At 47.5% G+C, this 21,932-nt stretch overlaps 1 protein-coding gene across 2 annotated transcripts; it reads right to left on the reverse strand.

Moving 5' to 3' along the window:
• Nucleotides 1–1,936: 1,936 nt before the first annotated feature.
• Nucleotides 1,937–16,358, reverse strand: IRF1 (interferon regulatory factor 1). Of its 2 annotated transcripts, none has more exons than XM_069652518.1 (10): nt 16,257–16,358; nt 13,545–13,639; nt 11,931–12,030; nt 9,903–10,079; nt 9,222–9,271; nt 8,776–8,902; nt 6,014–6,127; nt 5,076–5,122; nt 4,374–4,503; nt 1,937–2,843 (listed from the first exon to the last, which is right to left on the reverse strand). In XM_069652518.1, the coding sequence occupies exons 2-10, from the start codon at nt 13,629–13,631 to the stop codon at nt 2,731–2,733; spliced, it is 945 nt and encodes a 314-aa protein (XP_069508619.1). In that variant the 5' UTR covers nt 13,632–13,639; nt 16,257–16,358; the 3' UTR covers nt 1,937–2,730. The 2 variants fall into 2 exon arrangements, with proteins under 2 accessions (XP_069508619.1, XP_069508620.1); XM_069652519.1 differs by having other exon boundaries at nt 2,708–2,843; nt 4,378–4,503.
• Nucleotides 16,359–21,932: the final 5,574 nt, after the last annotated feature.

The raw sequence follows: 21,932 nt of genomic DNA on the forward strand, positions 1-21,932 counted from the left end.
ATATTTTGAAATAAAAGTAGTTTTAAAACCGCCTGAATTGCATTTAATTATTGAATATTTCAATAGGAATGATTTCTTCCAAAAAATGGTCATTTACGACTTTTCAATGAGTTGCAATTGGTTTCTGATATTGGTTTTAAAAAGCTGTTAATGGTGTAAAAAATACCTAAAAACGTATAAAACTTACTGTTACAAAACAAAAACAAAAATGTATTCTTTTTTTATGTAGAACTTGTTAATAAAAGGTAACTATGTATTTTCAATATGTGGTGTGTTCAAAGTCTTAAACAGATGAAGTGTTGTTGAAGTGTCAAAATTGCATGTAGTCACTCTTCTGAATTGGACCTTCCCTTCCTGCGTATTGTACTGGTTTTCTGGGAAGGACCAGGGTGGATGTTATAAAGTTTTATTTTTCTTTTCTATACCTTACGGTCCCACAGATGCAGGTTTTGATATATTTTATTCGACTAACTGAAAACATTATGCAGAGATGGGACAAAGTACCACAGACGTCTTCATCAGATGGTGCAGTGAAACAAAGAAAAAGAAATGAGCATTGTAAACCTCTTTGCTGAAGCAACACCGGGCATGGAATGTGGGTCCGAAATTGCTGTATAATCTAAAAGACCATAAGCCTCCTGGAAGTAGTGAACACGTTTTGAAACAGTGCACATTCTGAGTTGTATTGAACACAAATAAAATTCCTTTTCACAATTAACTGTTAAGTGAGGCCCAGGCAGTCTAAGGTGGGCCCTGCTAGTATCCTGAAATTACTGATCTTATTTTGAATGGTGTATTAAAGGGAGGAGTTTAAAAACACGTAGGGCCTGATTAACAAAAGTGTTTTACAATGGTGCAATCTCATTGAAAAACGCTTTTGTAAATCAGGCCCTTAATTAGGAAACAGGGTCAGTGTTGCATTTTCCGCACATAGGACCGGATTTACAAAAGTGTTTTTCATTTGCGATAATAAGATTGAAAAATGCATTGTAAATCAGGCTCATAGAGTCTAAACATTTATTTTGCAGGCTCAATGAAGTGCCAGAAAATGTTTAGGTTTACTTCATAGAAAATATTTGACCTTTTCACATTTGACTGAATTTATTTTGGTCCTTTTTTTGTCCGTGATGGGGGGCAACCCCCCTATTCCCTTACCCCAACCCTATATATATTGAATGAAATTTGACCAAGAAAACGATTTTTTTTTTTAATCGGCCAAAAATAAAAGGTCAAATGTCTTTCGAAAAAGTAGGCTAATACCGCCAGAAAAAATACGGTGAGATTTAATGTTGTGTATTATGTACAATTGATGTGGCCTAAAATTGTGTTTGTGAGGCTGGCAGCACTTGGGCAAGACACGTCACTCTGCTTGCTGTCCAGACCATGTACTTTAACAATTAGGCCCTGCATGAAAGCAAAGTTGAAGGGCAACCCAGCAAAGACTGAATTCATTCTCTTATGAGCCCTCTTCAACCTTCCCCAAATTGAGAATTGATGGGTGCAAAAGAAGCTCAATGGGTTCATGGCTCATCCCTTGTCCAATGCAAAATCTCTCATCTTCACCATCGACTGTGACCTTTCAATCAAAACACACATTGCTAAGAAGCCCCAAAGGGTACTGTACCAACTCAGACTGCTCCACGAATTCTCTCTTTCTCGCCCATACTTTCAGAACAGTTGTCCATGCCCTGGTCATTTCCCCTCTGTAAGGTGGCAACACGCTTCCAAGCCAGAGAGACTGGGATACCACCAAATGTCAATCTATGTACTGAACTCCTTTGCTTCGCAGATAGGTTTGCACTTAGCCATATGCAAAACTGCAGAGCCTCATCAGACTGGCAGTGTAATGGGGCTGCCATGACATGATTTAAAACCTGAACATCATCCATGGGCTTCTGGCCATAGTAAACACATTTAAATGATACACATTTACATGTTATATGTAACAATTGATTTTAATTTTATATCAAAACTAATGTCTAGGACACAGATAAAATAACAGACAAACTATATACACAAATTACTACAACGCTTGCTTTACATCTCCAAGGTTTTCACAATAGGGGCAAAATAAGAGTGCTTTTAAGTAGTTAAAGAAACATAACTTGGATGTGAATATCACATTTTAGTGCACCAAGGCTATATCCCAAACTTTGTGGCCAGCTGTAAATGAAACGCAGTCTGCTCAAGGGAGCAGGGGCCTAATGAATGCCATTCCATGCAAAGGCCGTCCAAAGGCTTCTGTACGACACAAGGTAGTCATAGCACACAGGGATAGTACATGCGATCCCTACACAAGAAGGCTGAACAGCTCCTCTAAAGGCAGGTTACAAAAAAAAAATTCCTGACCATAACTCCTTCCCTGAAGTGCTTGTATGCTGCAGCAGAAAATTCCAAGTCTGGATGAGAAAAACTGTACAAGTAAGTGCGCTTGGAAAAAAATATGTTTTTCCTTCCAAGTGTGGCATGCATAATTGAGGCATGGCATGTGCTGCTGACAGGCCGTAGTAGCATATGTCGGTTACCCTAAAAGTCCGAATGGATGCTCAGCAGCGTTCCAGTCATGGTCCATAGTAGTGGGTGTCCCTTTAAAAAATGCTGTTTTATTGTCCACACGCCCAAGCGTTCAGTGCAAGTAAAAGGTTGTTCGGATGGCCTTAGCCACCACTGACCAACCTTTGCAGTGCCACAACGGGCATCTGTAAGAACAAAGTTTGTGGTCCACTGGACCTAGAATGAGCAAGAGATTGTGGGCATGAAGGACCCGTAACTGGGGTCTAGGCAAGCGATGAAGTCGAAGGACGTCCTCATGTCACCAGTGGAAAGCCGGAACTCTATTTCCCCTACAAAAGAAGAAGGTGTGGGTTAATTTCAGCAAGCCACATGGTGAACACACACGCTTGCCACTAAGTATCTACCACAAGTAAGTTCTGGAAAATGACTCAAAGCAAATAGACAGGATTTGGCTGACGAGGCCATTTCCCTTTTGTCTTGTGTGCTATTGTTAGCTTTCAAAAGTCTCACACTGCCCAATATAATAGAGTCTCACACACACACTGTGCTATTGCTGTGTCAAATGTAGGACTGGGAGCCTGGGTGCTATCAGGAACATGCAGAAGACAAGTTTTATCTGTAATGAATTTCAGTGGTATTTTTGTCCATATTTCTTTGTCACTTTAAAAGACGGACTGGCTTCTACCATTCTGTGGTTCAACGAGCCCAGCGCTAAAGGACCCATGCAGAACAATACTTTGCAATGTGTTTGCTGCTTATAAAATGTTGAAACTGGGCCAAAGTCCATAGTCTGCCTCGAAACATATTGCTGTTAAAGACTACCGTGAAGAGCTACGCTGCTCAGCTCCTTTTTGGCTTTATTTCTGCCACCATTAAACATTGGGCCTTATTTACAAAGCGTGCATCATATCAGATTAGAGTTCGGACTGTCCTTATTGAGTACTCTTACTGAAATGTACAGCTTTATAACTGTGTATACAAAGGAGTTCTTGTTAGGATTATTAGGCAAATATTACATAATAAATTAACGTGCTGTAAAAATCTGAAGATGGCAGCCAGAGGAGGGGCTTAAGGAAATGGCAGTCATTGGCTGGGGGCAGTATGACCCAGAGCTCAGCGATTGGTTTATAGGAGAAAGACAGTTTATAAACGAAAGTGAAACTGTTTTTTCTTTTACTGAGGATTCCTGGCTCTTTTACTGAGGATTCCTGGCCTGACGACAGGGAATATTCATGAGCATGTGAATCCATGCCAGACCCAATGCTGCAGAATGGTATTTTTTAATAAAGCGTGCCGATGGGATTGGAGCAATATGTTACGTATTTAATTGTGAAAAATTGTTTGCAGAATTTTCAACCCAGTCGTTCCACTTTTTAACTCTTGGTAGTGGCTCCTTCTCCAAATCTGCACAGATGTATACCCCTTATACCCCGTTGGGGTTAGATCCGGACCACTTCTGGGTCTATTTTAATTCGGGCAGGTGTACCCCTTTGTCTATTGCAATTATGCACTCATGAAAGATCATTCGTAGATGGTATGTTTACAGAATGAATTTAATTTCTATGAATTGTTTAGGTGCTTCAATTGCAAGATTTTTTTCTTAACTTTTAGTTGTAACGTATAGTATGTTTGTGAGATAAATTGTAGTGTGCAGTTATGTTTTATCTATTATCACACTGAATTTTAAAACAAGTGTTTCAATGGGATTTGCCCATTGAAAAATGCTTTGTGAATCAGGCCCATTAGTCCAGCATTCTACACCCCACATTGCAACCGATAGCAGTCTTTATTTCTGGCGTACAGTCGCATCTGGCGCTTTGCAGCGCTATGTGTACGCCTCAAAGAAACACAAACAGTACCTGCCATTTTCTCAAACTCTGCCACCAGATCCTTGGTGCTGGGCTCCGTGAAGAAGATGCCCGCTTCATTACTGAGGTAGCCTTTGCCATCTACATCCGCAGGGTGCCACGATGTTGGTGCTTCATTGATCTGAAAACATTTAAAAGTAAGGTGAGCCTCTCTGCTGCCTTCAAGCCCATATTACAATTCAAGCAGAATAGGGGGTCTGTCATAAAGTGACCTTTAGTAAACAAAGCATGAATTCAACAAAACACTTCTGCTTGGACTAAAGTGGTCTTGCAGCATAGCCACCACAGGTGTTGCTTTTATGCTGTGTGTCGATGCCCACGTATCGACCTCAATAGGATGAAAGGTCCAGTCTCCCTTGCATGGGTTCAGCATTTGCCTACATGTCGGTCACGGAGCTCAGGAGCAAGTGTTAAACTCAGTGAGCTGCCCCGCCCAGCTAATGGGCCTCTTCCTGCCTCCAAACTAAATCCTCAACCACCATAGGTCTGAATCAGAAATATTACATTTTGGGTTCTAAACTAACCCGTAAGCAGCTTGTTACCTTTCTATTAAGTCTTCAATGGAAAGCAGAACAAGCTTTTGACATCCCTTCCCCTCGACATATAATGCAGTAACTTGTGTATCCAACAACTGCCCTTTAACCACATGTGTGTATAGATCACATTGTTCTGAAAAACACGCCTACGTTTTACCTTAATTAAGTCATCTGCCAGAGCGACGCCTTCATCGTCCTCTGTTGCTGTTTTTTTGGGGAGGAAACAAAAAGACAAGTTAGAAAGAGTCGCGTTAACAAATAATTAATATACCTGGCCTACTCCCGCGAATAAACGAGCATTAAAGTTGTGGTTTGAAGCGGATCCCATTCACTTCAAAATATGATGTGCGTGTTTATGACCGCAATCTTTGAACTGTGCCCACCCCTCTGCAAACTGGTCCGTAGTGACTTGGTCCTTCTCAGTTACACCTACATGGAGTTCCTGCGTGATGCCAGGGTTCACCGACCCCGCCCCCACCATCACCGACCTCCCTCACCAGTTTCAATTAATCTCATTTTAATGAGCTGTGTAAATGGGAGCAGGTCCCCTCATACATCTTGCGGCAAAAGGGGTACTCTCTTCACTACGGCTAATTTGTGGTGTTACTGTGCCAAGCCAGTCATTTCAGGTAGTAGACCACTGCAGCTTCCGTGACTAGCACTAGTGAAAAAGTGCAAAATAACACACGTTGGGTCTGATTCATGGAACTTTTAGCGGGTGCAAAGTGACTTTGCACTGGCAACAAACGCCCTGATTCACAGAGCAGTGCAAAGTATATTTGTGTAGCGCAAAGTCGGTGGAAATTATATTTCTGCAGCGCAAAGTGCACTGGTGCACTGCAAAAATACACTTTGTACCGCTCTGTTAATCAGGGTGTTTGTCGACAGTGCACAGCGCTAAAATAATTCCATGAATCAGGGCCTATATGTGAAGGCTAGCTGTCCACATCAATGGTAGTCCCTAAGGGGGCGTCAGGTCTGCCAGAATGTGCACCGTTATCCTGCACGTCTACGCCCAAACATTTCCGTTGCCCACTCAGCCATCTTACCACCAGAACATTAAACATTGTTTAAAAGCACAATTCAAACACTAACCAGATGTACACGACGACGAGGGCGACACCTGGAACGGATACAGGTCGTTTGTGCTGTCTGCTAACGAGATTTCCAGTCCTGCCAGGCCTGTCGTGTGGCACTGTGTGAGATCGACTGCAAATGAAAATACACAATTAGGAACTCTTAAAATCACCCCAATGTAAAATAATATCTAAAATATCACGCAACAGGTCCAGGCTCTGCAACTCTGCTCCAGTGAAATACAAGGAGAAGCTGAGGGTAGATTACCTGCGTTTGCAACGCAGCTTTGGCAGGGAGTGACTCACACTGTTGTGTACTGGTCACTATATATATGGCAGCTTTGCCATTGACTCACTAGACCACAAACCCCGCTTTCCTGTTTGTCATCACATAAAAGGCCAACTAAAGGGGTCAAAAAGACAGCTTTCCAGCAACAGCCGAACTGCTTATCAATCCGAAAATGGCCCCCAAACGACCAATTTGCCATTCTGTGAGTGAAGTAGCTCACTACATAAAAGCCAAGTAACATAACATAACGATGAATGTCTCCAACTACCGCCAGTAACGCCTCGTGGCATTGAGCTTCATGCTTCAGAGAGTGCAGGGTCTAAGCACAAACTAAGCAGGGTGGGCTTCAAAAGAGCACAGGGAGGATGGTGGGTGTGCTGACACGTTAGGTTAGAGAGACAAACACAGAAAACAAGGGGTTTGTTAACAGAAGGAATTCACTCCATGCTGTGAACCGCAGGATTAACACAGGTCATGCCCCTGAAGTTCTTGGGCCAGAGGGGGATCTCTGCATCTCTTAGCTAAAGGGATGCCTGGTGCGGGGCAGCGCTACCACATGTGTGCCGCTGTCCCCTGCCAGGCATCTCTTTAGATAATAAATGCAGAGATCTCTGCACAAAGGGCTGTCTGGCAGGAGTGCCTGTAGCCCATTAAGCGGGGGCTCGTCAAGAGGGCGTGGCCTAATGAGCCGGCAGGTGAGCCCCCACCATTAGGCTACACCCCCTTGATGAGCCCCAGAGTTCATTTTCCCCTGCCACTTAAGGCACTGGTAATAAATAGTCCCCTTGTTATTACCACAAAAGGGCAAATACCTGTGCCGGTAGTACCCCAACATTTTGTAAAGGAGGCCAACCTAAAGGTGCCCATCCTAAAATTAAGCGCCCAGATGCCTCAGTGTTTGGTGCGCTTTACACGTGTCAAAGTAAATACATAAATAAGGTAAAAACAACGAGAAAGAATCGAGAGAACATGCAAACCCAAATTCCTGTTTGCTCCTTAAGTAACTTGGGCCCAATTTCAGGCTGTGGTAAATTTATTCCATGTTTTTTCTAGTATTCACTAGAAGCAGTTTATTTACTCGAGAAAACGCGGCTTTTGCGATTAGCTCTGGGTGCTGCCATAGATTACGCTTACCCAGATCAAAAATAGTTTTCTATATGTGTGGGACCCATGGCAAGCTCTTTCCCCCTTCCAGGCTCAGCAACTCAAGCATAGCATCGATATTCGACAAGAACAGGGGCGTGCCATAACCTCAGCCAGAACAACACTGGCTTCATAATGGCCCTGTCTCCTATGGGACACAAGTCAACCTCCGTGTAAATTAACGCATTGGGCGTCCCCTGGAAGAGCACAAGAAGACACTTTAGGAATTTGTTTTCCATTTTTGCTAAACTTGCAGAGTTGTCATATTCCCAGAGTTGTGCCCCCTAAAGGGCGGAGGTAACAGCTTGTTTTGTGCACAAATCGCTAGCCGGGTTTATCGCTCCCCTTCAATGCCCGATGAAAAAAGCCCGGGCAGCTCCACTATATTTTTCTAAGGTGACAGAAGCTTCGTCCAATTGTACCAACCAGAACCCATTCCCATGGAAGCGAGTTCCTAAGTGGTCTGCAACTTGCTCCCCTAATGTCGAAGGCCTGTTGCTTTGCGAACTTGGGCTTCAAGACCATGGATTTTGCTTCATCAATATTTAGGAGCAACTTTAACTCTGCACATTTCCTCGTGAAAAAAAAAGAGCAGTGTATTTTTCTGGGACCAGTTATGGGATATCTCGACCTTCAGAGAGCAAAACTGAAATAACGTCTTCAATGAAAATACAAAACAGGAGCGGGGCAAGGACACACCCGCGTCTCATACCTTTGGCGAGCCCAATATGAACCGCCATTACTGCTGTAAAGTGATTGAATGGGTTGGCAGGGGAAGTTTCCTCCCTGCATATGGGCCATCCCAGGAGCTGGCTGGGCCCAGCAGAGCTGCAGCGTTGCTATAGTTATCGCATTGCATGGAACAGGCTTCGTGCAGAGGACCACTCGGACCATGGTAGCCGCGGGCAAAAGGAAATTATTTGTTCTCGATTTTCTAGGACAAGAAAGCTTATGGTTCCAGGAAGGATTCGTTTTGCAGCTTTTTTAAAAATCAGCAATGGGAAATTGTATAGATTCCGGCAACAAAAAAATTGAATTAGGTGAAGTTTTTTTTTAATTTGCCATTTAAAAAAAACTGCAACGGTTCCCCAAAATCTGATAATATAGAACTATATGGGCCTGATTTACTAAAATGTTTTAACATGAGAAAGTCCCATTGAAAAAATGTTTGTAAATCACGCCCTTTGTGGAAAAAACTCATTTTCAGAGAAACCCCCGGCTAACCTAAACCACACCCCCTTAACCATCTGACAGAGTGCCTAGAGACCATGCAAATGTCATCGGGGAGGGGCATACATTCCAATAACATGACATGCATGTTGGTGGCGTTTCGGGTGTGGTAAACTCACCTGAGGCAAGGGGTGTGTTGTGGACCTCCGGCCCGGAATAGCTATGGTCTGTGTAGCAGTTGTGGTCGTCCGGGCTGTCGCTTCCCGTTGTGCCCAATCTAGGTTCTGGGCTGGAGTCCTCGAAATCCTGCAAAATGCAGCACGCAGGCAATGAGGAATCAGACCACCGAAATACATACGCGCCACCAAGTAACAAGGCAAAGAGAGAGAGAGAGAGAGAGAGAGAGAGAGAGAGAGAGAGAGAGAGAGCGCAGCCAATAGGAATGCAGGGGCCAGGTAAAGCAGGATTGGTCCGCAGTCAACACACGCCCCCAGAGCAGGACACGAGCAGCCAGGAAAGCATGAAGGCCCTTTGGAATGGGTACGATGTAAGCTGGCAATAAATACAACATATACAAGGAAACCAGAATGTAGTGTTGCACAGAATGGAAAGTTGAGAATCGTACCATTTTCATCGAATTTTTCTTGGAGTCTCTCGATGACTTGGACCTTCGCTCTGGAAAAAGAAAAAGACATTTTGATTGAAGCCACAAAGCCAGAGAGGCAAATAGTAAGCAACACAACTATACGCAGCAAACATCTCACAAGCAGCCACCTCCCATGGAATGAGTGCATGCAGAAGAGCTGTGCTGAGAGACTCTAGAGGGTTGGTGGGCAATGAGGGGGTGACTGGGGGTTGCATAGAGGGCAAGAAGCCCACCCCAGGGAGGGCTCATGGTTCGGTCCAATAAGACATGCCTGCCAGACAACTGGGCCAAACAAGAACCTAATCGTGTTGTTGCCGGTGGAGTCACCACGCCGCTACATATCTTGGCATGGCGTCTGTCGGTTGGGGAGGCACACGAATCCTTCAAGTGCCCCTGTTCAAGGCGGCCCCTCGGCCAGTGGGGGGTGATGTCTGAGCGGCTATCACAGCAGCGGTGCAGCCCTATATCTTCAAGAAAGGCCGATACTTGTCTGCCTGTATAACCCTGGACAGGAGTTTCGCCTGGATCAGAAATGTGAGTGTGCCTCCCTTTCCCAGCTGAAATACGGGACTGCTTAGAAGCTGCCGCAGAAAGGCCCCGGGCGCTATGTGCACACACAGATACACACGTCGGGCGGTGACTTCACAAATCTGCGGGTACCTTTTCGCTCCACCTTGACTGATGGCGGCAGCATCTTGTAGACCCGGACGGCGCTCGAGCCCTTGTTTATGCTCCTGCCCTTCACTTCTTGGACATCCGGCAGCGAATTCATGGCGCAGCGGAAGTTGGCTTTCCATGTTTTCGGGTCTGGTGCCTTCTCCCCCGACTTGTACCTTCCTGCAAATACGAAAGAAAAACACATGCGTGATACACTGCAAACCAGATTTAGCTGCCAACGAAACAGCCCGTGTGTTGGACTTTGGTGATGCACGGTAAGGGAGCGAGGCTGCGTGCATTCATAGTGTCGCAGCATATGGCGTGTGGCATTCATAATACAATACTATTTAGAATAAATGGCCTGTGCGCAGAGTAACATGGCACTGGGCTAAGTGACCAGCACTTTCTGAAGGAGTGGGATTCTGGTCAGCGCACTGTAGTGGTCTCCCCAACCTCCACCTGTAGTATTACTTTATCAGCTGCTCCAGGCGGGGCTTTCCGCCAGCCCCTTAACCGCCTGATAATAGGTAGCAGCCTGCAATGAGCCAGGCTCAGCCAACAAGGGACACAGGCTGCGGCATGCCATCACCTCAGCACACGATAACGCTTAGGGCCGCAGTGGGGAAGCGTCCAGTGTTCAGGAATAGCAGCTGTTTAGCACTCCATGCAACTGCGCGCGACTTCCAGTACTGGCCCTCTTCTAGAACACCTGATTGTGTGAAGGTAACTACCTACATATGAACGTATTACCACATTCTGTCATGACCACACGTGGTAATACAAAATACCCATGAAGTCCTAGGGAACTCGAACATGGGGAATCACTTCAGGGCGTGCATGACTCGAAACCACGAGGACCCTTACACTTATGCCCCAGGCCCCGTGCTGCACGAAGTGCGGCACGATGGAGGGCCTGGGGGGTTAGGCGCAGGGTGGGGGAGCACAACAAGCAGGAAAGAAAAAGGGAGGGGCAGCCAGGCGGCGCCCCCACCCGCGGTGCGCAAAGAGACACACAAAAAGATAGAGGCTAGGTGAGAGAAGTAACAAAGGGGGGTGGGGAGGACAGGAAGGAGCACCAACGGCCAACAGGAAGGAGCACCAACGGCCAGTAATCAGCACAACAAAGGTGGAAGGGGTACAAATATCCCAGAGAAGCAGGACCAAGGCACAACCAGGTTAGGAGCTCACCTCACTCGGGTAAGCTCCCAGGGCCTGGATAAGGCGGTAAAGGATTCGTTTTTCCACCCAACCCGCCCTGCAAGAAAGAAAAGAGGAAGCCGGAGCAGGAACGCTGAGTACTTTTTCACGGTACACGGTAGAAGAAAAAGTCGTAGGCGGCGGCACGTGTCCAGGAAAGGATGCCACAGGACAACGAAAGGGAGGCTAAAGGAAGGGGGGCATCCCAACCCCTGGACACGAGGGCCCAAAAAGTGTTTAGCTACTGTACAGTTGTCATAACCAGTGTACAGTGCCATTATTGTATGTAAATAAAAAGGCCTACGGCCACTAATTTTTCCACGCAAACAGAGCTTGCACGCTTCATCATTTCTGGGTCAGGGCACAACACAACAGGGCCAAGAGCTGGGGGGGAACCCACACTACTCAGCCTATTACATGCTGTACGGTATAACTGTTTGGTGGTATTTACAGGGGAAATACTGGCAAACGTGTACTCATGTCCCCAAAGGTAAACACCCTCAGCCAAGAATGAACAAAAGTAACAGTGGCTTGTTCTCTGCGGCTGTTGCCCACCCGGGCTTTGCTCTCCGTGGCGCACCTGCATAATCAGCAGGATGCCACCGGGCAGGGCAGCCCAGAGCCGAGATGCCAGGCACAGCTCCTCTGCAGCGCCAGTGCCAGTTACCATTAGGAAACGATGTCCCTCGTCTACCTGTTTCCTGCCTTTACACCTAGCAGTCGTCTTGGGGTTTAGCATGAAGCATGAATGGATAGTTTAAGGGCCCGCGTGTCCCCTTCTTTCAGCGCGCGCCAGCTTCACGTACAGAGCGCTCTTTAGAAGCAAATTCCTACCTGTGTGAATGGCCCATTTCTCGAAAAGGCAAGCGTCTTTCGCCATCTCCCACCCGTGCCGGGCCGCGTGCTTCCAGGGGATCTGGAAGATCTGCTCCTCCTGTTGCAATGACAATACCCCAGTCAGTGGAATGTTGCTCAAAAGTCATTTAAAGGTGCATAAAGGCCACAAAAAGCGGGACCAGAGAGCTTGTCAGGAAATGTTACAAGCAGTGTGAAAATACAAACGTTCTTCATTTGGATACATTCCATTATCAATTATGTAACCGTCATGTGACTGCCCCAAACCTCTATAAATATGCACTCTATGAATATCTAAATAGGAATAACTCATGTTAAATGAACATGTTAACGACCAGGTGCTCGCCATGTGACTAGGCCCATGGGGACTGTAAGGACAACGTGTTAGAGGGCAGGGGTAGATTAGATGTGGCTAATTGGTCAAGGGACCATAGGGGGCTGGTATGTTATGTTAAGTCATTTGTAATGCGCACCTGGTACCCGAAGGCTGATGGGCGCAGACATACAAACATAGAACAGGCCACACAACAACTAAACTATTGTCTGTCCATTGTCCCTCTGGGCGGGTTTATGCAAAAAACGTTTTATGGTAGTATGTATATAGGTGGTAGCCAATGAGGGTGAGGGATTAACACTGCAGTGTGTACACCACGAGTGTCCATGATTCTCTTTATAACAACCTGCACCCTTTGAACTAACCCAGAGAGCCGTGTGGCAGTTGGGTTTTACGGCATCCTCTGCCACTTTTTTCCTTTTTGTATACAAAATAAATGTGTTTTCCTTGCAAGAGTATTGTTTTTCCTGTGTCTGGAGGTCTGCCGTACACATATAAAGTGCCCCGTCTCTACCAAGATGGCCTCTTGGCGCTGGCTACTATGCAAGAAAAGTGAAGCTTTCAGTCTACGCCTGAATGATAGATGGCTGCTGATGAGGCGCGGGAGGTGCCCTAAATGTGGAAGTGCATGCTGGTTGGATGTTCCTGGACTTTTGCATTTCAAGCAATGGCGTTGTGTCCAGTGGGAGCAAATTCCAAAGCAATACAAACTGCACTGAGAAGGCTCTGCCAACCAATCCAACTCAACCTGAGGGCAGGGGTGGTGATAACAGTCGCCGACTACCTGAGGGACCAAATCTTTAAGGTAAGAATGGGACAATGTTGTTGCTTATAAATATTTACCCATTGGGAGTCTTAAGCATGAACCACATTTTAATTGACAAGACATTATCACCTGTGTAGGACTGAAGCGAAAAGTGACCTCACTCTCCTTAACTGTGTTTCACAATTCGCAATCTTAGGCGACAGGTGTTGACAACACAGCAGAAGTGGAAGGGTGTGCTGCAGTGGTAGCGGGGGTTTGCAGATTGAGCAAACATGTGCGATTGAAGAGACTATGAGGGTCTGATTTAAATTCAACGAGACTTTTCCATGTTAAAACATTTTTTGTAAATCAGGCCCTCCTACATTGCATCTAGCAGAAGCGCTCTGTGAGGCAGGGCCATGTGCAAAAATTGAGCAAAACTCAATTCATGTGCACGCTGTCTTTGGCCATAAGGTATTCTGCATCCATAGTTTATACACAGCAGTGCACTCACCTTATCCACCCACTGCAGACCCGGGATCTCATTCGAATTAATCTGCTTTTCCAGCCAAGGCCGCATGCGCATTCTTGAAGCAGGCATGATGCTACCTGTACAAAAAAACCAACAACGTGCGGTTACAAAAAAAGAGCGACATCTACATAAAAACTAGACAACAATAACAAGACGTGCAATCATCAAATACCATTAACCTGGCGAAAGAGCTCGGCGTGCAAAACGCACCTGCTGTTTGCGCGAGAGAAAGCAGATGGGGACCGGATGCCAGCAGATTCGAGGCCAACATCCTGCCCCGTTTGAGGCTGATAAAAATCAGCCCTGGAGAACTGCCGGTCGAGGAAACAAAGTTGCTAAACTCGGGGAAGCTGGTACTTACAATATACTACAACGAGTTATTTATTAACTTATATCATGTGCACTCAACTGTAACATGCTATCAGTCAATACAAAGAGGGAGTGGAAAAAACAAGGGCTCGATTGATGGGACTTTTTTGCAAGGTTCAAAGTGACTTTGCACTGCCGACACAAACCCTGATTCATGAATCTGTGCAAAGTGTATTTTTGCAGCAAAGTACATTGTGTACTGCAAAAATGCACTTTGCAGAGTTCCATAAATCAGGGTCTGTGTTGGCAGTGCGAAGTCACTGTGAACCGTGCAAAAAACAATGCCATGAGTCGTGTGGAAAAAAGGCGCATGCATATTTTCTCGGCACGCTGCCTGTCTCGCAATTTGTGCCAACTCCTCAGGGGGATTGACTCTCACCTAGCCTTCCGAAAAGCCTTAAAAACCAGGCTGTTTGTCTGAACCTTCCTGCCTTTATATCTACAGGCTTACGAACGTCATTTGTAACTATGTTCCGCTCCTCTCTCTGTAACTAAGTACCTTTTGTTTCCTATGTTTACACAATCTTGCTGCTTACGCCTTCATGTAATAGCGCCTCGATGTCTATGGGCTGCAGTGCGCTCTATAAATGTAAATAAATAAAATAAACTCGTCTGCTCAGCAACGCTCCCGCGGTCACGCGCTTGTGAGTTTGACTGAGGGCGCTATACAACCTTGGTGAAAGTGGCCCAGTCACTTCACTGCTGTAGCCGGCTGGATGCCAACCACCCCCTCCAAACCCCCCTCCCCCGCGAGGTAAACTCGAACCTACTAGCACTTTTACTTGGAAGGCAGAATTTGCATTGGCCGGGTGTCACGTACACACCCACTACACGCAAGCGCGCGTTTTATTTATTCGTACATGTATTTCCTGGTTTCCTGTCGATGGGCGCACAGCAGCAGGGCCAATCGGAATCTGAGCAAAGTGCCCGCAATGCCTAGCGCTACGAAATACAAGGCAGTTTCGGGTGCAAGCAGAGGACACTGCTGACGGATATTTAGCAAACGGTCTAGGCTCTAGCCGAAGAGACGCGGCTCCATTTCACATACAAACCATGGGCAGTGCAGTGGCTGAGAGTTCGAAGATTAACAAGTTATGTACCATAAGCATCATCAAAGGAGAAGGAACAGTGCTATTGGCACATATCTGGGAAATAAATTAGCAAAAATATCCAACGCCTTGAAGAGCTCCAATCCATCCACTAATAAAATCCAGTCGGGTTTTCCAGATATCCAAGTAAACATCGGCACGAGGCAAACGTGCCGGCAGTGAATTTCTGCGGGGAGCATTTGCAAATGCGTGGGCTATTCTGGAACCCAGACTGGATTTTCAGATTCGGCGAGCAGGCCACCCTGGCACTAAGTGTGAATTGTATTAACTGCCGCCGGTTACCATATGAATGCAAAACAATAACACAGCAAATCTGCGTGCCGAGGAATGCACGAAGAGGTTAAGAAAAGTTCAAGGAAGCGGCACGGAACCCCTCAGACTGTCAGTAGTCGCGTCCACGGGAAATGTAAACGACTGCGCAACTCTGCTGCCCCGCACACGCGCGCGCGCTTGCACAGCACCGTGCGCGCCTCGGCTGCTGAGACACACAGCAGAAAGAAAAACGGCCATGTGTTGCACTGCCGAGGCCAATGCTTTTCGGGGATGTTGGGTTACACGGATGGACACTCTGGCAAATGGCGCGTGTTGCCTATCCTGCAGTGTGCTTGGCGAGACGTGTGTTGGTGCGTGCCTGTGCTGTATGGCAAATAAGTCCAAAACTTTTAATATAGGTCCAACCAAGTCCATGCTTTTGGCCCGAGGGCACAACGTATACCCAAAACGAGGCACCACTGCGCAAAAAGTATTAAATTGCGACTAAAAAGTACACATTCTCTGACCCCCAACAGGTCCCGATTTCATTTTAAAATGTCATACGACAGACGCCTGCTTTGGACACACAAGCCATATTTGTTTTGAAATGTAATGTCCTTAATCTAATTAGAACGGGGTTTGGGGTTGTTGTTAGCAGCATTCAGACAATGTTTGCACTTGTCTGGCTGTGTGCACAATATTCCCTCTGCGGGCACCAGTCCCCCGCTGAGCGTCACGGTCCGCCTGTGCCCATCCGTCGTCTCATGTTTTCCCGTTGTCCACCAATCTGTGCACAATCCTCCGCTTGTGTGCACAGTTGTCCGGATACCCCCCGAGACTTGTTCGGCAAGCGCCTCGCACATATCCCCATTGTGCATTTCTCCATCCATGCACGCCAGCTGAGAAAACACGATGCCCTTCCTCTGGCACGGGTGTCGTCCCTGCATCGCTATGCAGTGCCCACCTGTAAGCTTTCGCAAATCCTGCTGATTGAAAGAGCTGTCACTGTCTGCGGGAGCTCGTCCTTTATGTGCGCGCGCCGCTCTGCAAAGTCTGCACGCCCGCTGCCTCGCGGCCCTGTATTTAACCTCCAGAAGCGGAGTTCCCGAGCTGCAGCCGACCAATCAGCGGCCCGCGCGCGCACCCATTGGAAGCCTGAGCCGGCTCGTCATTTCGGGGAAATCATGCTGTTGAAAAACAGAGCGGCCCGGGGAAGTCCGGACCCCTCCCTCCGCCTTCCGGCTACAAGTGCCTGCAGTTCCAATATTTTGCTCACCGTCACTGAGCGGCGGCAGCACGCCACCTGCACTGGGCCTGGCGAATGCGCAGTGCAATGCACGTGAACCGAAGCGCTATTCTTGTGGGGGCTCCACCCTTACCCGCCTGCTCGCTGCTAAGCAACATTTAATTTCTTTTTTATTATTGTGGTTACATTTTACTGACATAAGTTTATGGTTTGGTGAAACTCTAGACTGATGCACTTGTTAACATTTGTCAGTACGCGCTATGTTTTGTGGGACTCCTTTGAGGGTAACGTTTTCGAATCACGTGGAAACATTATCACAACTTTGACCATAATTAGTTTGTTTTCCAGTATATGTATCCCTTCTGGGAGATTCGTGACAAAACTTATTTTGCTTTTATGGCTAAATGTGTTGCTAAATGTATCCTTTTCGGTGAGGCATCTTGCTAAAAATGAAATAGAGCGACAATTTAGGCCACTCACTCAAATCCAGGGACTGATTTGACCACCTGCCTGCTTCTGTTGAGTAAGCTGTTTTGATGTGCCCAACTTGTCACTAACTTCGAGGACGGTATTTACAACGCCTGTCAACGTGGGGGCGAGGGAAGTCTGCACCCCGCCCCCACCCACCACCCTCACTGCTTGGAGCCTCTCTCGTTAAACAGTCAAAAGAGCCGTGATGCAACATCAAAACATTCCGCTGGGCAGACTGGGTTCAGCTGGGACACTGCTTCCTGCCCGCCTGCCGCCCTCAGGGGCTGTTCTCTAGCCGAGGCGCTGAATGATGAGGTTGTGAAAAGTGCAGGCTGGTGAATCTGTGAACTTGAGGGTCATACGCTTTTTCCACTAAATAGCACAAGCATGCAAGTTTCGCGAGTGGGCCCAAGCGTTGGGGTGACCAGATTAAAAAAGTAAAAAAGAGGGACAGGGCAACTAACATAAATCATAAATGTAGGACTAACTCTTGAAAGTGGATGTCAAGGCGCTACACTTCAGTATAGGTTGGAGGAGAAGGAGGTTTAAGTGTTACCAGTAGAATAAATACATTTTTTAATTAATTTATTACACACTGCTACTATCTTAATTCGTAAAATACAGCATTTTGTCTGTGTGAGATTGTGCATTCCTGCCTGCCAGCTATGAGGACCTACTATAAAAAACCAGGGCCACTGCATTTTCCAATTGAAAAAGAATTTTGAGAAAGGGGGACAGAGCACCCAATTCTATGACAAGACAGGAGGCTCATATTATGCATTTACAATCTTTACTCTGAAACCACAGCAACAAAGAAAAAAAAAACATTTACAAACAAAAAAGCTGTAAAGAACAGAACTATATAGAGTTCAATGTCAATGGCCCTCATTACGACCCTGGCGGAATTCGGAAAACGATGGCGGAAATGCAATACCGCCATCGAATAGCGCTCGGTGCGACTATGACCCGTCACCGCAAAGTACGAAGCCATTAGCGACACCGTAGTGAACGCCAACGCTAACTGCACCAAGCACGCGCGCGCGCGCCATGCCAAACCGTAAACACCACCATGGCGCAAGGGTACGCTAATTCCGACCCTAGCGGACATGTACCTAACGCCATCAAGCATGGCGGAATGAACCATTCCGCCATGGTGAGAAGTACGGCATCGCGAATCAACCGTAAACGGCCCCACTGAGTGCCTGTACACCGCTCCCTGCCCACAAAGTACAACTCCCCGTAGGTGCAATGAAGTCACAATGCAACCATTGAAATGCACAAGTCACCCATGCATGCCAACGAACAAATGAAACACAAGAGGGGCCAATGGGAGCTGCAGGGCACAGATGGCACGAATACAGAAGCCATCCCAATGGACATGACCACAGTCCCCCACCAAGAAACGCACGCAAACACAGGCACCTGTGACCAGCAATATTCCGAAAATCACATCATTCCACCAGTCCACCTGGCTGACCGGCATCTGTTACACAAAACCCAATCCCCCGCCCCTGAGCATGACAACATTCAAACAGTCATATTGGCAGCCCCCATCCCTGACCTCACGGGCTTCGTAGGCAAACGCGTCCAGTACAGTACCACGCAACTAAACTCCGAAGCTGGAACCCAATGCAGATCTCCTCACAATACATCGCTCCCCAAATAGGAATATGCCACATCACTTGCAAAGAAGAACGCTACACGGGCCAAATCAGAATAGAAATTTAATGCACAACAAAATCACCAAGCCCATACAGCCATCAGGCCATGAACTCCAAAACACATTTCACCATTGTGGGCTGCATCCGCAAGAAATGACCAGCCACTACTTGTGTGACGCCCTGTTCCATCATGGTACACAGAGCCACATTCACGTACGAAAAGGCAACATGGAAGCGCACAGAACCGCAGGGCCGTCCCAATGGGGAGGCACTAGTCCAGCTGAAAGGCCGAAATGTTGCTCCGAGCCACCAGTACTGCGTAAGGGCATGTGGCCCATTGGCGATCGTCCCATAAGATCGTAATGCTGCTCCACTGATTAACACGAAGCAGCAGGTGTCGGGAGTAAAACCCATCTGCAGGAGTGGCATACAGATGGCAGTGGCAAAAGGGGAGGAGATACCTGTCAACCAAAAGAAAAGAAAAAGAACAGAATGGCCATCAGAACTACATTCGAACAACTCACTTCAATGATCACACTAAATCCACAGCCATATGCATGCTAGCCCACTCCAAAGGTTCATCACCACCCAAAAACCACTTGCGACTCATAACTATCTATATCGAGGTGTAAACACCATCACAAACGAGTGTACCTGTGCATGCGTCTGTCAAAACAGAATCCATCAGATGGGATTGGTAACGTGCATGGACACAAGTGTCTGAGGGCGCGTCGAGACAGGGAGGGCTCAACAAGGCCAGATAGACGATGGTCCCACTATGGCAGCCCTGCATCACATAGCGTAGGGGAGGCGTATAGATTCCAAGAAGCCCTGTACATGGCAAACTCTGTATCAAATCACCTGCCCATGCATCCATTCATCATTCCCTCATCCCGGGATTAAAACGCCAGAATATTTACTCACATAACATTAGAAATATCCATTGAGTCTGTGCGTTATGCAGCCTGCAAAATCCACAGTGCCCCAGCCCGTAATGCCAGTGTTGTGAAGTAACATGTATTTGGGAACGTCCGGCCTCATCGCCCACGTCGCTATTGCGCATCCCAAACCATTCATATCAATCATTGCATCCTCGCCATGGCCCCTGTCCCAAGGACATTGAACAATAGTACGTTATATTTGCAGTCAGACCTGTGGGCATTTCCTCGCCGCTAGCTGAAAACCGAAAGCGCCGCCCTTCGAATTCCTCATTTGCAACATCACGTCGAAGAAGCATCTGTGGCCGTTTGAAATCACTAATTAATCCATCTAGTGCGGCTGTGTGTGAAAATGGCAACTGCCTTCACCCACAAATGGGACGCCCCGCCCGTCGTTGCAACTCGGTACAGTGATGCATGAGGGCCCACCGTTACTCGAGTACTACGTACCACTGACCGTTCACAAGTCTGTTCGCGACTGCACAGATAGTATGTGAAACAATGGGACCATAGCAGAATGAACATATCAACCAATGTTACACGGCCATTGGGTACAAATACATGATTGCAATAGCAAGATGCCATTCCCCGAATTGCAGCGTTGTGTGCGGGACGTGCTCGGCCAAAGGGGAGAGCAGTTTGCACAGGTGGAATGAATCACCACAGGTGGAGGCCATACAGCCTGAGAACACATAAATTGCACAGCCAGTCTCCTCCCACAACCACACCGAAATGCTACCGGCAGGACTCGCGATGTTGGCCCTGGGGGACCTGATAGCACTGCAAGTACTCCAACTCCAGGAAGAAGACGAACACCAACTACAACCGGCCGCACGGAGGAGACACAGGAGGAGGAGGAGGGCAAGGCAGGGCCAGCAAGGGCTGCCAGCACAGCCACTACCACCACGCAGGCAGCCCGCAATCCCACGCCTCCGAGCACATCCGTTCAACCTCACTGATGAGCAGATCCACACCCTCTACCGTCTGGACCGGGACACCATAACCGCCATTGTGGACATGACACAGGCTGACCTTGTCAGCATGATAGATAGCCCAACCGCCATCCCACCCCTACTGAAGGTGGTGTCTGTACTCCACTTCCTGGCCACAGGCACCTACCAGCACACAGTCGGACAGTTGCATGGCATTTCTCAGCCACTGTTCTCACGGACACTATTGCAAGTGCTCGATGCCCTCCTGCAGCACGCAGACGACTACATCTCCCTACCACGCTCGGAGCAGGAAATTACCAACACAAAAGTGGGATTCCATGCACTTGCCGGCATACCGGGTTGCATTGGTGCCATCGACTGCACCCATGTGGAATTGGTCGTCCCACATGCCATGGAGGCCCAGTACCGCAACCGAAAACAATTTCATTCTCTGAATGTACAAATGGTGTGTGACTCCAACAGGATCATTACACATTGTTGTGCCAGATTCCCTGGATCAACCCATGATTCTATGGTCTTGAGGAACTCTACAATACCTTGCTACATGGAGCGACACGCAGGGAACAGATCCTGGCTACTCGGTGAGTCTCATTACATGCATGATAATGTGGGGTATGTGATTCGGCAATGACCTGGCAGGAAGGGGGGGGGTGTGCGTACGTAGCTATGGCATTCCACATCATACGTTTCTCGTCCACATACAGGTGATGCTGGATATCCACTGAAGAGATGGCTCCTCACACCAGTCCGGAACCCACGTGACCAGCATGAGGAGGACTACAACCATGCCCACTCACGTACCCGTGTAGTCATTGAACAGGCATTCGGCCTACTGAAGGGTCGTTTCCGCTGCCTCAGCAGGTCTGGCGGGGCACTCCTGTACCGCCATGAGAAGGTTGCAAAGATGGTGATGGCATGTGTCATGCTCCACAACATGTGCGTACGTAGAAATGTGCCCATGCCCCCTGACGCAGAACTGCAAGCACCTGATGATGGTCATGATGAGGGCGGGGATGTGGCAGCACCTCAAGGAGTCTGCGAGGCACCGGAGGGCCGTGACATTCGTCAGCATCTCATTGATGTATGCTTCTAGCACTCACGCCTGGTGGCTGATACATGGACACGGGACTCGTGGCACTGTGTGTGTCTGGGACATGCACAATATGGACTGTACGCCTATGATGGCCTAGTACACAAAGATCAATGTCCACACATCTCATTGGTTGATCGTGCACTGTTTATGGCATATGTGATATCATGTTGTACACCCTATCGACCCGCCACCCAAGTGAGCCCAACACACCCCCTCCACCCTCCTACCTCCCCCCCGAACACCAGTGTCCACAGATGCTCGTTGTCAGTGGGCAGTCG

This window comes from Ambystoma mexicanum, chromosome 3p (genome assembly GCF_040938575.1).
Source record: "Ambystoma mexicanum isolate Mex_15411 chromosome 3p, UKY_AmexF1_1, whole genome shotgun sequence".
NCBI classification, from domain to species: domain Eukaryota; kingdom Metazoa; phylum Chordata; class Amphibia; order Caudata; family Ambystomatidae; genus Ambystoma; species Ambystoma mexicanum.

Coding starts and splice junctions, on each gene's coding strand:
- IRF1 (XM_069652518.1), bottom strand. CDS start 13,631: ATGCCTGCTTCAAGAATGCGCATGCGGCCTTGGCTGGAAAAGCAGATT. Junction 5,123..6,013: donor CTCGTCGTCGTGTACATCTG/GTTAGTGTTTGA, acceptor CCAAAAAAACAG/CAACAGAGGACGATGAAGGC. Junction 2,844..4,373: donor AGAGTTTGAGAAAATGGCAG/GTACTGTTTGTG, acceptor CTTCTTTTGTAG/GGGAAATAGAGTTCCGGCTT.